The sequence below is a fragment of the Lactuca saligna genome, chromosome 1 (assembly GCF_052625555.1).
Source record: "Lactuca saligna cultivar CGN05327 chromosome 1, ASM5262555v1, whole genome shotgun sequence".
NCBI classification, from domain to species: domain Eukaryota; kingdom Viridiplantae; phylum Streptophyta; class Magnoliopsida; order Asterales; family Asteraceae; genus Lactuca; species Lactuca saligna.
In genome coordinates this window covers 29161537-29178211 of record NC_136417.1, presented here as the reverse complement: position 1 = coordinate 29178211, position 16675 = coordinate 29161537, and the positions used below count along the sequence as shown (strand labels likewise).

The 16675-nt window shown below is 37.2% G+C and overlaps 1 protein-coding gene and 2 non-coding genes across 3 annotated transcripts; all 3 read left to right on the top strand.

The window, feature by feature from the left end:
• The first annotated feature begins 10292 nt into the window (after positions 1 to 10292).
• SHH1 (SAWADEE HOMEODOMAIN protein) lies at positions 10293 to 14061 on the top strand. The gene is made up of 9 exons (XM_078978735.1): positions 10293 to 10678; positions 11801 to 11886; positions 11959 to 12004; positions 12102 to 12282; positions 12430 to 12493; positions 12563 to 12614; positions 12691 to 12834; positions 13593 to 13712; positions 13870 to 14061. Exons 1-9 carry the CDS (start codon positions 10616 to 10618, stop codon positions 13909 to 13911), a joined length of 798 nt encoding a protein of 265 aa, XP_078834861.1. The 5' UTR covers positions 10293 to 10615; the 3' UTR covers positions 13912 to 14061.
• A 128-nt stretch (positions 14062 to 14189) lies between these two features.
• TRNAK-CUU (transfer RNA lysine (anticodon CUU)) lies at positions 14190 to 14262 on the top strand. Its single transcript has one exon. It is a non-coding gene; the product is annotated as a tRNA-Lys (tRNA).
• Positions 14263 to 14354: 92 nt separating this feature from the next.
• On the top strand, positions 14355 to 14427 carry TRNAK-CUU (transfer RNA lysine (anticodon CUU)). Its single transcript has one exon. It is a non-coding gene; the product is annotated as a tRNA-Lys (tRNA).
• Positions 14428 to 16675: the final 2248 nt, after the last annotated feature.

The following is a 16675-nucleotide window of genomic DNA, read 5'->3' as shown; positions in this document are numbered from 1 at the left end:
AGAGGATTATATATATGTGATTTGGGCCCTTGAGTTGGGCTTTCCATTAGATTTGATAGAGTTGGGCCTCGGGAGAGCCTATTTATTATTGGGTCTTGGTGGGCCCAATGGGTTTTAATTCATTGATGGGCTGGTTAGTGGACTACCTTTAGACTCAATGAGTGAGAGTTGGGACTTAGTTCCTAATTGGGATAATTGTGGGTTTGACACAGAGTTAGAGGTCGGTGCGTAGCAACAACGTTTATAGTGGTTGTTCATTATCCGAGGTGAGTCTTCTCACTATATCTTACCTAGAGTGGTAACTTTGTGTGACCGGAAGGTCTTATGTGCTTACATGAGTTACGTGATAATATGTTTTGTTTATGTGATTTGTAAATGTTATATCTTGAGCTTACAAGGCTATGGCCGGAAGGTCAATAGGGATAGGACCGGAAGGTCAACAGGGTAGAGCAACCTCATCATGCATGATCTCTCAGATCCTGGCATCCAAATCGTATGTACCCATCTGCACTACAGGATCAGGTGCTGCTGGCCCCTCCTGGCCTTCATCTCTTGCTCCTGCTCCTGAATCAAATCTCATCCCAAAGCGTCTTGTCATCACCATTCTGAAACATACCAAACGATATCAAATGATTCATATAATAATTTGGGATCCAACTCCCGACTACACCCTAGGAGTTGTGACTTCCTTACTACGCGTATGGGTCATGTGCTTTCATTAGTACGAGCCCATACTACCTTCCACACATACCCATATTTGTCTCAAGTATCACCACAACACCCTAACAATACACATAACCATAGCGAGCGCTCGATCCTCACTCCTAAAGGAAATGCTAAATATCTCGTAACTTGCATACCAGCCTCGCATCACTCACTCATCCATGAAACTTTCACCCAACCATGCAACACTCGTGTATGCTAGCCATACATAACGCTAGACCCTATAGACTTTCGAATATACGATCCTACCCTACGCCCTAAAAAGGACAGAACATAAGGCCAAATTAAACATTCTCAGGCTATAAGATCTTAATTACATACATCCGCGATGCATACACAAGTAACTACAGTAAGGATGTCAATCTCATATAAAGAAAACCCTAGGCTAGCAAACATCATGTAATCAGATAATTCTATCATGCAATTCTTGAAGATCCCTAGCGTAGTACTAGCATGCTGCTCTGACATTGTAACGCCCGTGTTTCTAGGCTTGCCATTTTTAGCAATGTAATAGTCTAGGTTAACCATGTAACTCAACTTGAAATAATAAGAATGTATTATTTGTGAATTATGTGAATTATGTGATTTATGTGAATTATGTGATTTATGTGTTTATTTTCTTGATTTGTATAATTTAATGAATTAAGAATAAAATAAGCGTCAAAATTAAAGTGTGAGATAAGCCCGACATCTTTGCATAAAGTTGTAGTGGTTGAAACAAGGATTCCGGAGATATAAGGAATGCCAAAATCCAAGTTATAACGAAGAAGTTATGACCTGTCGAAGTTTCGCGACAGAACCGACACGACGCCGAGTGACGTAAAATATGAATTTAAGATAGAGCGATATTTAGCCTTAGCGATCTAAACGAAAGTCGTAGATTTCATTAAACCGAGAGCGTGCATAAAAGGAACGCCCAAATCTGACTTCGTATGTGGAAGTTATGATTTTCTGAAGTTTCGACGTGGCAGTATGCAGCCCGAATACTCGATTTGAGATCGAGCGGTTTTTAGCCGGAACAATCTAAATGAGAATCGAATATCTCGTTGTTAGTAGCGAAACGATGACAAGTTAGGCGAGAACGGACGTCAGACGAAGAAGTTATGAATTTATAACGAAGTTTTTCTGTCCCGACCTTCTAAAAATAAATAATAAAAATAAAAGTCAAAATTAGCCGACGGAGTCTAAATGAAAGTTGTAGAGTATGGTCTGACCTTCACGTGGATATAAAGAACGTCGAAAACGGAGCTCGTATGTGAAAGTTACGCAATTTAGAAGTTCGACGAGTCAATTACGCCCTGCGTAATTTGAGTACGCCCAGCGTACTCAGTCGGATGCAACTTGTCTGACCAATACTCGAGTGCCACCAGTCGACGCACGCAGTGACGTCAAAGTACGCCCCGCATAACGCGAGTACGCCCTGCGTAATTTGAGATTACGCCCCACGTAATCCCAGACCCAGCAGCCTATAAATAGAACTCGAATTCAACCATTTTCTCTTGTTCAAACTCTTCCCTCTCTCTAAGTTTTGCCTCGTTTTGCGTGTCGTTTATGCCCCAAAGCCCCGGTATCATTCCCAAGCCCCGAAGCAAGATCCGAAGCCCCGAGGATCCCGAAGAGCGTTATTCCCGAGCCGAAACGCTGCCCGCGAGGAGCCCGATTTTGTGAAGATCTTCCAGATCTACGGAGAAACACCTCTTCTGCAAGCCGTAGTGCTGCCCGATCATCTTCTGATCAAGTGAGTGTGTAGTTATTTTCATTCCAACGCAATATTATGAAGTATTTCCTATAAAATACGTGTTATGTGTATATATTTGGTTGTTATACGTGTGAGTGTATATTCACTCTCTGCTATCTTATAGATCTGATGTATTCTCTATGAAATACGTGTTATGTGTGTATGCCTCATCTGTTATGTGGAATATGTATTGCTTAAAGCATGTTATACAGGTTTTTAAACAATGTATAAAAATGTATATTTTTATCTACTAATATGTTGGGTAGAACATGGGTAGATAATTGGTGTGTAATAAACAGATGAGAGGCCTCGGTGTTATTAGTGTTAATCTAGTCATTCAGCAGAGTATGGATGACGACCACGGACTATTCTAGACTGTCCTGTGGAACACTAGCAGACTCATTACCTGTAGGTGTTGTGAACGACGTGTTCACCGGTGTACTCTATCCCTCACATGGTTGCCTTTAGGATACTTATTGTTGAGGAAGCCCCTCTGCAGTAATGTACATCCCGATGAAAAATCCTGAAATAGGTTCCTTATAATAGACGTTATTTTTAGGAACGTAAGGTGAGGATAACGAGAATGGGTAATCGGGTTTATTGTTGATTGTTGAAATTAAATATATTTATTGTGGGTTGAAAACCCTATATGCTCACCAGGCTCCCAAGCCTGACCCACTCAGTTGATTTATTTTACAGGAAGTGACGCAAGAGCTTAAGATGGGTGAACATCAAGTTGTTTTGTTTACAAGTCTGTATATGTATATATTTGTTGAATGACTTGTAATGCTATCGTTTATGCTTTATGATCTGTATCGGAACATGACATCCCAACTTTTGATTGTGAAATGAAATCATATTTCTTTATGAAATGTTTTGATAAATATCTATTTTATCATGTTTTGTTTTTGGGAACAAATTCCGCATCTCTTTTAAAATTAAAAGGATTTACTCTGAAAATTATTTTAAAAAGCATAAATGAAATCGGTCTTTTCTGGCCGAGATTTTGGGGATGTCACTGACATATCACATAATCAAATAACTGTATGGTATTTTGGGGTCTACTTGCTAGCTCCGACTGATCGTACACCCTGCCTCCTCCTTCACTTATTTTTGAAAACCATTTTAGAAATCATTTTGAAAACCTTTCCTTGATTTGAGACTAGATTCACACGAATGTTCCTCCAATTTACTCAAACCAAGGCTCTGATACCAACTTGTAACATTCAAAAAATTCAAGCCAATTAAAACTTTTCTAACATTCAAAAGCAACAGTTATTGTAACGCCCGTGTTTCTGGGCTTGCCATTTTTAGCAATGTAATAGTCTAGGTTAACCTTTGCAACTAAATTTGAAATAATAAAAATGTATTATTTGTGAATTATGTGAATTATGTGATTTATGTGTTTATTTTCTTGATTTTTATAATTTAATGAATTAAGAATAAAATAAGCGTCAAAATTAAAGTGTGAGATAAGCCCAACATCTTTGCATAAAGTTGTAGTGGTTGAAACAAGGATTCCGGAGATATAAGGAATGCCAAAATCCGAGTTATAACGAAGAAGTTATGACCTGTCGAAGTTTCGAGACAGAACCGGTATGACGATGAGTGACGTAAAATATGAATTTAAGATAGAATGATATTTAGCCTTAGTGATCTAAACGAGAATCGAAGATCTCGTTGTTAGTATCAAAGCGATAAAAAGTTAGGCGAGAACGGACGTCAAACGAAGAAGTTATGAATTTATAACGAAATTTTCTGTCCCGGCCTATTAAAAATAAATAATAAAAATAAATTCAAAATTAGCCGATGGAGTCTAAACGAAAGTTGTAGATCGTAGTCTCACATTTCCGTGGATATAAAGAACGTCGAAAACGGAGTTCGTATGAAGAAGATATGAATTTCCGAAGTTTATTAATTAATTTATAATTATTTTTAATTCAAATTCGGAAGCATTATCCGAAGGCGAGTCACAGATCTTATCCGACTTATGCGCCGCGTAAGTGAGTACTCCCCGCGTACTCCGAAAGTGTCGACATCGCAGCAAGTGGCTTCGGATGACGCAAGCGCTTACGTTTCTGAGGCAGTACGCCCCGCGTACTGGCGTACGCCCCGCGTACGAGAGGCTTCCAGCCTCCTATAAAAGGCATGCGAGGGCAGCCGGCCAATTTGCTAATTCTCTCTCGTTTTTGCGCCGAAGCTCTGCGTTTTTACCCCCGAAGCCATCCCGAAGCCCCGGTAATATTCCCGAGTCCCGAAGCGAGTCCCGAGATCCCGAAGATCCCGAGAAGTGCGGTTTCCGAGCCGAAGCTCTGCCCGCGAGAAGTTCGATTTTTGTGAAGATCTTCCAGATCTGCGGAGGATTACTACTTCTGCAAGCCGTAGTGCTACCCGATCATCTTCTGATCAAGTGAGTGTGTAGTTACTTTCATTCCAACACAATATTATGAAGTATTTCCTATAAAATACGTGTTATGTGTATATATTTGGTTGTTATACGTGTGAGTGTATATTCACTCTCTTCTATCTTATAGATCTGAAGTATTCTCTATGAAATACGTGTTATGTGTGTATGTCTCATTTGTTATGTGAAAAATGTTTTGATTGAGCATGCTATACAGGTTTGAAACTACGCATAAAAATGTATATTTTATCTACTAATATGTTGGGTAGAACATGGGTAGATAGTTGGTGTGTAATAAACAGATGAGAGGCCTCGATGTTGTTTTGATCAGTCATCTAGCGGAATTTAGATGACGACCACGGACTTTTCTAGATAGTCCAGTGGAACGCTAGCAGGCTCATAACCTGTAGGTGTTAATGAACTTGGGTGTTCATTCGCTGTATTCCATCCCCCCCATGGTTGCCTTATTTGACTTATATTGCTGAGGAACCCCCGAAGCATGTGTAGTCGCCCCGATGAAATATTCTTAGACTAGGTCCCTTGTGTTAGTTATTTAGGGAAATAAAGTGAGAATAACGGGAATGGGTAACTGGGTTATTGTTGGTTGATAATAATTAATTTAATTATTTATTGTGGGTTGAAAACCCTATATGCTCACCAGGCTCCCAAGCCTGACCCACTCAGTTGATTTATCTTACAGGAAGTGGCGCAAGAGCTTAAGATGGGCGAACATCAAGTTGTTTTGTTTACAAGTCTGTATATGTATATATTTGTTGAAAGACTTGTAATGCTATCGTTTATGCTTTATGATCTGTATCGGAACATGACATCCCGACTTTTGATTATGAAATGAAATCATATTTCTTTATGAAATGTTTTGATAAATATCTATTTTATCATGTTTTGTTTTTGGGAACAAATTCCGCATCTCTTTTAAAACTAAAAGGATTTACTCTGAAAATGTTTAAAAAGCATAAATGAAATCGGTCTTTTCTGGCCGAGATTTTGGGGATGTCACAGTTATTACATTCTTGTTTTCAAAATAGTTCATTATCAAAGTTTTCCCAAAACCATAAACAAAACAGGAGGAGCTATACGATCATGCTTTTGCCTTGCGCGCGATCCCCATATGTACCTGAAACAATAAACTGAAACTATAAGCCCGAAATCTTAGTGTGTTCCCCCAAAATACTGATACACATACAATCCATATAGCCCTGTCAACAATATCATAGCATAACAAACTAAACAACATGCAACAGGTCCACAACTTTACAGATTGGATTACCCTCTGGGTCCACAGTGTGAGTTTGGATTGCCTTGCGGGCACACATCTCACATCTGGCTTGCCATCGAGCCCACAATACGAGTCTCCCTTAGCCCGTAACTGGAATGCTCCCGGGTTTTTTGGTTACCGCTCGAAGCAGTCTCACCTCAACCCATCCCACATAACATATCAACATATATCATAATCATTGAGCATGCAGATAATCATATAACAACACAGGTAGTCCTACATATCTACCTAACTGGCATAACCACTAGCATGTAAAACTAACTTCATACTCAACATACTAACACTGCTATAATAACATATCCAATGGGTCGGCCTTGGTGCCTTAGATCCCTTAGTATAGTGAGGTAACTCACCTTGCAACTGTCGACTCGTAAAATAAGCCCAAATTCTCGGATCACTGCTACGAACTCCACCACCTATATTCATTGTAAACCATACTTGTAAATTTCCAGCCTTTCCAAAATGTCCTCCAGAAGTCAACCGGTCAATCAAAGTCAACAATCAAGGTTAACAGTTTATGTTGACCCCAACTCGGCGAGTACCCTCATCTACTCGTCGAGTTCCTCCAATATTCGTTCGCTCGCCAAGTCGCCAGAGTGACTCGTCGAGTTCCTAAGGTTCGTGGTCGAAGTCCTATGGTCACTCGTCGAGTTTTCCCCCTTGCAACTCGACAAGTTCATACGTACCCAATGGTTGAGAAGAACCCTAACCGACTCGCCAAGTCACTATACTGACTCGTCGAGTTTTCGACAATCTTCATCAGACTCGCCGAGTTGTTCATCAAACTCGTCGAGTTCAGGACCATCTTCATATGACTTGCCGAGTAGACTATGCGCCTCGCCGAGTCCCTTCAATTCTTCATCCATACAAACGCATTTTAAGCCATGTAAAGGTCCCAGATTGCAGATCCAACCTCCTTAGGCATGATTATCACGTAAAGTTGCAAACTTTACGTGCATGCAAGGCTTTAAGGCCCTTAAATGACAAAACTAAGCTTATAATGAAGTCTTACACTTGAAGGAAGGCTCATACTAGGCAAGGCTGATAACTTTATCGATGTGGAGGTCAAAGGGAGTCCAGATCTAAAGTTACAACTTCAAATCTTATCTGAAACATAAAAACCCTTTCTTAAAACTCATCCAAAAGAGATTTTTGATGAACATGAGCCAAGGAAAACAGTCTAATACCTTCAAGAGAATGTCCACTGATGTAGATCTTGAATTCCACGAGTTCTTGCTTCTACTTGCCTGATTTCCCCAAGTGTTTCCTCCTCCAAAAACTCCCCCTCCAAGCTTGATCACACCAAAAGAACACACACTCGATTTAGGGTTTGAGAGGGACAAGAATCAGTGGGGAGGCTGGAGGAGGACAATTATCCTTTAAATAGGGTGAAATGCCCCGAAATCTAGGGTTCATCTGCCTGCTCCTACTCGTCGATTATGCTCTTGGACTCGGCGAGTAAATAACTAAAACTGTAAAACACGCAGACCAACCGGCTACTACTCGACGATTAGGGCAGCCAACTCGTCGAGTAGACCCAAACACCCAAAAAGATTCATACATACATCAATACCTGAGAATCGGAGCGTTACAGAGATAGTCATTACGACCACTACATCTTTAACTAAGATTATCTATTATATCTTAAATCTTTAGCCTGAATATGCGAGTGTTACGTTGTCATGTTGATTTTGTCACAAAACATGCTCAACTTGTCATTTTGGACCATTTTTTATTTAAACAAATAAATTTTATAAAAGCTAACATTTCATTAATTGAATGGAAAGTTACACCACATGAAACATAACCTATAACACACAATTTAAAACATAGGAACAACATAAGGAAATACTTAAAACATGACCTAAAGCCCACATGTCTTCGAGATTATATTTATTTGTAAGTTTTGCATTCACCTTCCTCGCAATTAGACATTCATTCTCAATTAAGTGAGAAACATCTTCTGTTATGAGTTTATTGTCATGACTTTTTTCTTTTTCTTGTGCAACCTTCAACAATTTTTCGATATTCCTATTTAACCCGTCGATCTTCGGTTTCATATCATCTCATTGACTTGAACCACACCAGACACCTTTTTTGCTTGATCTCTTTCTATGGGACGACTAGGCCTTGGAACCTCACTTTGTTTGTCTAGGTTGAGATCGAACCCGACATTGCCTTTTTATGATCGAGTATGGGTGGTTTAAGAGGTTTTGGTTCTTTTAAAACCATTTCGTAGTGCTATCTTCCAATGTATTTACTTGAAACCATTTTTATGAATCCCTCATAACATCCCAAAACTCAAAAGGTTGAAAATACCCTTCAACTCTTTCCAAAAAAGTTCTTGAGCTTTGGTTACCATTTGTACCTCTTAACTGTTGTCGGTTCAAGTTGATGAACAAATCATTGACCTCCATTACACTTTTGTTGGTGTTCCTCAATTTTGATTAGATTTGATGTTTTGTTTGGTTGTTGTCTTTCTTCATTTGGGCAAGAAAACATTTCCATACTTTCTTATAAAAAATTATTCCACTTTGATTGTCACCAGCCGCAAGTCTTCTAAAATATCAAACCATGATTGTGCCAGTGTCCTCTCTTCTTTTTTGGGTCGATGGTATATTTAGGGCCTTCCGTTTTTTGATTGGGTTGTGTTGAGGAATGGATACACCATCATAATTAGTTGATGAATCGATTTAAGGTTAGGGTTAGAATTGGAATTGAGTTCTTTGAATTGTCCAAATGGATTAAAATTGGATTGGGGTATGGATTGGATTTGGGATTTGGATTAGAAATGAGATTGAGATTAGGATTGAAATTGGTTTCATCCATATCGATTATAAAATGGATCATTTCCGCACAATGAAACATTGCTGCTGAACAGATCGGACGATCCATTTGAGGTTTGTATCACAACGGTGATGAAGGGTTTAGAGAACAAGTATTTTGTAGTTTTTTGATTGCTTAGAGAAGACGTTTTTAAGATTAAGTATGGAGGGTTTAAGGAAAGTAATTCGAATTGTGAATGTTAGAATATGGTAAGATATGAATGTCGATGTTATTATTTATATCAGTTAAAAATATGTAAAATTTCTAATTTTTCCTCAATTTTTTGGTTTAAAACAACTAGTTTTTATTGGAAATGAGGTAAAAAACTAAAATCTCTTTCTATATCTTAGTCGGTTGTCGTTGGGAGATGCCGAGCTTGAAATTTTGTGCAATTGGTGTTGGTGATTTAATCACAAAATATATTTTAGTGTAATGGATTTAACAAGTGTTTTAAGAATAGTGTTTTAGTTATAATACAAGTTAGGAGGTGTGAGAGTGCACACTTGTATTTACTAAACATTGTTAGTACCGAACCCTTATCTACTGTGTCAAGGACTAATCTATCATTCTTTAGAGATGCAAATTCAAGGACTAATATGTCCTTTCTAGAAGATGTTAATTGTTCTCATTTATCCGTTGAGTGGATAAATCCGGGAAATACAACGACTTCGTTGAAACACAGAAAACTGAAAAAACGCCTTCTTCTTCATTCTCTCTCAAAATTAATTCTGTGTTTTTTTTTGCCTAAAATCAGAATCGTTTCTTCAGGAATTATCCTAGTTTGGATTTTGTGATACCCAATGTAATTAGGGACGAAATATCAAACAAAGAAAGTGTATCACACGATTCCTGTTTGTGATCCAAATTTCCTATAATCCAATTCGAAATTCCCTAACAATTGGAGCCATGTTTGTCAAGGGCACTCAAGAATGAAGATGCCACAACCTTAGTCTTAGACTTGAGAACTCGTTATGGGTATCACATGGCTGTCTTAGATTTGGAAACTCACTATGGTTAGGTGAAATGATCTATTGTTCCTAAAACACCCTTAGACTCCTACCTAAATCATCTATTTCGTGGATGAGGGAAAATTTCCCCACATGTGGCACAAGTTTAAGAGACACTTAAATTGAGTTTTACAGGAATTCAACTCCCGACTTCTGATCCCACGTGAATATTAAACTCGGTACCTCTTCCCAGCTGGAAGTCATTACAATATTCTGTTTCCTTAATATTTTACAATTTAAATTATATTTTTTTATCAACATTAAATAAAAAATTGGTTAATTTAGTAAAACTGAAAATGTAAAAGTGATTGATAGCGTTACACCAAACACCACCAACGCTGAAAGTGTCGATGTATGAGCAGGAGCGCGGTGATCGAAGCTACACTGTCCCACTGTAGGGGTTCATCGGAGAATCAGGAACCCTAGCTCAAATCCGTAGAGATGTTTTAACTCAAATTAAGGTCAGTTGCAGTGATGATCAACGAAGACGACGGAGACAAAAGCTGCCGAATGACTGCTACTGTTAAATACATATCATCCGCCTTCAATTCATAAATTACTCATCAACATCGTTGTTGACCTTTAAATTCCGCCACTACCGGACACCGAACCGATCAACGATGACAAGTGAACCGATGGACACCACAGAAACAGAGAATGTTTCTGAATTTACACTCTCCGAGGTATCGCCTCTTCTTAAAAATCCATGTCTACTTATGTGTCAGTGCGCGCTGTCTGCATGTTGCTAATAGAAAGTATTAGCTCTCGTATACAAAAGTTTGGATAAATCATATAGCTAATTTATTGGGAAAACCTTTTCAGAAATGCGATGTATTCGTCGAAAATTTCTACGACTGTTCAGAGTTTATGTCAATTGTTGTGGATGTAGTACACTATATGCTTTACCTGTTTGATAAAAAAATGTTAAATTTTGATCGTTCATGCTTTAGTCGAGGCAGGGGTTTTTGTTTTAACTTTTTTTTTTTTCTGAATGATTGTGGGAAGTTATTGTTTTGATGCCGATTTGTAATTTGCAACAAAATCACTTTGACATGAACATAAGGGTAATTCCAGTATCAAGCCGTGTCTTCGTGGATCAAACTTAAGATTTCACAGCTTAGAACATATCACATATAGTTTAATAAATGATATGAAATGACTATTGAAATCACCTTTTAGTGAGAAAGATCACTCCTCGGTGCCCAAAGAAAAAGACTTTCGATTTCAAGTAGACTTTCAGCAAACAGTAAAATTGTTATGCATTCCAAAACTCTGAAAAAATTCACCTTATTAAACTCTATAGAGACCCGTGGCCTTAATTTTGTAACATAATCCGTTTTGTTTTGTTTTTTCTTTTCTCAAGGTCTTTATACCCCCATTGTGATTTGTGAAGGTTTCTGCAATTAGGGATCACCAAAACTTCACAAATGCTTGCCTTAAATCTAATTCATATAATCATATATAACACCTAGGATGTGAATTTGAATGGTTATTTGGGTTTGTATGCTACAGTTATTTCTTAACATAGGTCCTTTTTTGGTGGCTTATTAATCATAATATACATTATCATTATTGGTAAATGTTTATCAGTATTAGTAGTATTATAGCATTCATCTCATTCTAACATGGTAAGAGGCGAAAATATTCGAGAATGAAAAAGTTTTTGAACTCACATGACACATCCAATAAAAGAGGAATACATCTCCACATCCACCTGATAGAAGTCGATGCAAATGTGGGATGTGAACATATTATTTACACTTTATATAAGATATTACATTCTCATTTCTCTCTCCATTTGACAGATCCTGGAAATGGAAAACTTATACAGGAAAAGGGGTAAAGAACTACAACAACAGGAGTTCTGTGAAGAACTTGCAACCAAATTCAGGTAAAATTTCTGTTGAAACTTTGCATAGATTGTTCTTGTTCTAACTTCTAACCTTTTCTCTCTCTCACACAGTTGCTCGGGTAATAGAGATGGAAAATCTAGCATAACATGGGACCAAGTTAGTTTTACACATTCTTTTACTTATCCAATCCTTTTTATCTACTCCCTACACACACACACACACAAATGACCATGTTTTTGTCTTCCTTGCATAGGTACACACCTGGTTCCTTGATAGACAATTGTTTTCAGCTGTTAAGAGTAAAACTCCAGTGGCTCATTCAAATGAAGTGCCAAAACAGTCTGCAATCATAAACTCTTCTCCAAATGCTCTAAAAAATCTTGTGGCCTTGTCAAAAGCATGGGCTGCATCTGAAAAACCTAAAACACCCAAAGGTTCATTTCATCTCTCTCTTTCTCATCGAACATGAAACTAAAAATGAAAACATCTATTAATCAACTGTTACAGATTTCTTTAATATGTATGCTTTTTTTTTTGCTTCTGGAAAAGAATTATGCTTCATTCTTATGATTCTTCTACAGCTCAAAGAGTTGCAGAACTTTCAGATTTGATTTTTGAAGCCTTGTCAGCAAAGGATTGTGCTTGGTGAGTAACTGTAAATATATTTAATGATTCTGATATATTCTTTTTCTAATTTCCTGACTAACTTTTCAGGTATGATGTTGCTGCTTTCACTAATTTCAGAGTTCTTTACCATGGCGAGCTTGTAAGACCTCACAATTGTGTAATCATGAATCAGGGGCAATCTTGTCTTTATTTAAGCGTTTCTTTGAAATGTGCAGGAAGTTCGTGTGAGATTTTCTGGTTTTAGTCATGATCAAGATGAGTGGGTGAATGTAAGAAAGGGACTTCGTGAGAGGTCAATACCCTTGGTGCCTTCAGAATGTCACAAAGTCAAAGTTGGTGATCTTTTGCTATGCTTCAGAGTATGCTTTACATATCTCTTTTCCTTAATAGTATTGTTTATTAGTAGAAATGTGCAAGATGGTTGCTAAAAAGTACATTAACTTATTTTCATAGTTTTATACCAATACAATATGATCATTATTAATTAATAATTATTATGTTATGATCCCACATCGGCCGAAAGTACTATAAGTTGGTGGCTTATAAGTCTAAGTGTCCCCTCCTCCTACAAGCTGGCTTTTGGGAGTGAGTTCTACACTTGGGCTTATGGGATGGGTTCGTATCAATATTGTTATGCATCAACTTCGGTCCCATATGTTAGATAAGGGCAATATGGGAAAATCATTAAATAAAGATAATCTTATTAGTGCAGGGGCATTATACGGGCCTAGTATGGGATGGGTTCGTATCAATATTGTTATGCATCAACTTCGGTCCCATATGTTAGATAAGGGCAATATGGGAAAATCATTAAATAAAGATAATCTTATTAGTGCAGGGGCATTTTAGGCATTTTATATTAGTTAATTTGTTATGACAGATAGTATAAGAAGAGGGTAGTGGGCAGGGAGTGGGATATCAATCTTTTTGTGAAATCTGAATTTATTCCTCTGGGAGATTGGCTATCTCGAATCAGCTAAACTATCTTCATTCTTGTAATCATTTGGTATTATCGAGTGTTTTTCAATCAATATTAGAATCCTTGATTGTTTTATGTTATTGAATCTGGTCTTAGAATCCAGTTCATAACATATTATTTGTTGATGTTGATTTACAGGCAAATGAAGATCATGCACTTTATTCCGATGCACAACTCCTACGTGTTGAAAGACAGCTGCATGATACAGATAACTGCACATGTGTATTTCTTGTTCGCTTTGAGTACGATAATGCTGAGGTAAATAAAATAAATTTCATTTGAAAAATATGATAAATTTCACTTATTGTAGAGAAGGCATTTCAACGCACTTAGATTTTATTTCTTATTTGGTGCACTAATATTTGGTTTATGGTTATGCTCTTTTTTCTTTTTCTAATTTGTTTCGTTTAAACAGGTGGAAGTTCATTGCAGCGAGATTTGTCGTAGGCCATCATGAAGAGGTTACTTGGGTTGTTAGACATTATTATGTTGTCATGAAACTTGATGTTAGTGATTTGGATTACATTGTGTGGTTAATTGGTTGTTGTGCCTTTTGAGTATTGAGATAATTTATTATATGGATTTTTAATTTTAGTATTTTTAAAAATTATGGTACAAGTAAAGCATTTACTTAGTTTTGTTGTAATCAATATACGATACAGAGTACTCGTGCGCAACTAACAAATACTTGGAATAATCCTAGTTGAATAGCTTAGCTCAATTTGGAAACATGTAGCCCGTCTAGCTCAGTTGGTAGAGCGCAAGGCTCTTAACCTTGTGGTCGTGGGTTCGAGCCCCACGGTGGGCGATTAAATTTTTTGTGAACTGTTTTAATTTTCTTTTTAGCTTAGTGGTACTATTTTGAATACATTAATAAATTGGGTAGAAACGTAACAAATAGCCCGTCTAGCTCAGTTGGTAGAGCGCAAGGCTCTTAACCTTGTGGTCGTGGGTTCGAGCCCCACGGTGGGCGTATTTAATTTTTCGACATCTGTTTCTCATTTAGGAAATCCCAACTAAAAATTGAAAATAAATTTTAGGTTAAAATTTAAATAGATATTTCTTTTGTTCTTTTTCCGATTTAGGTCCGCTACAAAAGAATATGAATCCATTTTCATATGGTTGAATACAATATTACAATGCGTATGTAGAAGATAGATATATAAACAACCTTTAAACAGAAAAAGTTGGTATTCAACTTCTGTGTTTTTGTTAGAATCTGAACCACTTGAAGCCACAACATGTCTGGAATATTTTGTTATTCCTACAGTATATGATCGGCAATAAATCTTTTATCTGGTAGCAACGATGTATTAACAATTCAAATTACGACTTCGATTTGGTGATGATTATGTTTTTCTTAAGCACTTCACATAGCTTGTCGAATAAGCATAACCAGAAAAAATAACTACTTCACATACATTTAATGTAAGGTAATGATTATCTTAAGTTAGGATTGTTAGTTCTTATATGGTATTGATGAGAAAGCAAGAGAAAACAAAACACATGCTATATGCCCAATACAATTCTCGTCACTAAGATGGTATTTTTGGGAAAATCCATGGAATCGTACTCGATAATACCGAATACATGCAAAAACAAAACCCGATAACAAACCGTATAAACTAATACGATTCTTAATTTCGTCTGGTTCTGGTTTCTAATCATCCCTACTGATCTTTTGGATTGTTTTAGTATTCTATTAAATATTGATCGTCTGCTCATCTTTTGAACTATTTCTGAATTCTATTATATATATATAATTTGGAAGTTGCAAATTTTAAAATTTTAAGTTGTAAATTGACAAATAGACAATTATATATGTACTAGATTTAGGGCTAAACGACATTGTATAGGCCTTCAAAATATGACTGTCGGTCCTCTTTTGCATGTTCTCTTATTTGGGTCAGAACTACATATAAGACTATCTCGAGCATTCTTCATGGAGAGTGTTATTGTCCACTTAGCACCAAACTACTAACGTGAACACCACCCAGTTGTTAGCGGTAGCTAATAGTTTTTAGATCAGAGGGAGTAGTAATACTATTAACACCTTGTCATGTCACTTTTTCTGAGTACCTTATCATTTTTTTTTTATCTTAGCATCAAATTCTTAGCATTTCATAAGGTATGATAACACTCCTAACACTTTATTTTTTTATTTGATTTTCTTTTTCAAATTTAATTAAATTATATATTTTATAATACACAAACATTTAAGATAAAATTGCAAGAATGGTCCCTGTGGTATATCCAAAATTACTACTTTGGGCCAAACAGGTGTGGACTAGCAGCAATAGTCCAAAAGTTTTCATTTTGCTGCGGTTTTGGTCCAAAACAGTCTAAAATTTTTAAAAATGACGGATTTGCGCTTTTCCATTTGTTTTTTGCTTTTCTTTTTATTATTTAATTATTCGATAAATAAAAAAAATAAAAATAAATCAAATAAAATAAAATCTCTCTCTCTCTCTCCTCTCTCTCTCTCTCTCTCTCTCTCTCTCATCACCATCTTCGATCAGTGGCACCATTCCACATCCACTAAACACAAATGTTGGTGACTTTTGCACCACCTCGCTCCTTCTCAAATACGTCGACCACCACTGGTGGTAATCAGCCCAACATCGCCGGAAAAATCGAGCATTGAGAATGGAGATGAAGCTCAAAGAAGAAGGAAACAGAGAGTATCAACAGATCGAGGAAGGGCAAAAAAAGAAGCGGTGACAAAGATTGACTTCCAGCATCGATGTAAGGTGTTACCCAAATATGTTCGTTGTGAGATTTTCTTCTAAAACCCTAAACGACGTCTAAAACCCTAGAAACTAGAAGGGTGGCGGTTGAAACCCTAATTTGTGAAGATCCTCGAATCACCTATCTATAACAACAACTTATGAAGAATCAGAATAGATTAGGTAGCGGAGGAATAATGTTTGGAGGAGGTGCTTACGAACGATGTGATGGTAGGTGAAGGGATAGGTGTTTGCTGGTGCTACACGACCGAAAGGGAGGCAGAGAGGGGTTGCATAGGTGGTGGTCGAAAACTTTCTTTCTTCGCCAATGAACTGAACAGTAGTATCAAATTAGAAATCAGAACCCTCCCCCTTCGATTCTCAGAATCCATTTGACAAACACACTCACCCAAAGTAGTACCCTCTTTCTCCTTCTTCTATACTCGATGATAGCTCTCATTTTTCTACTTTCTGAATCGATGGCAACCCCTTATT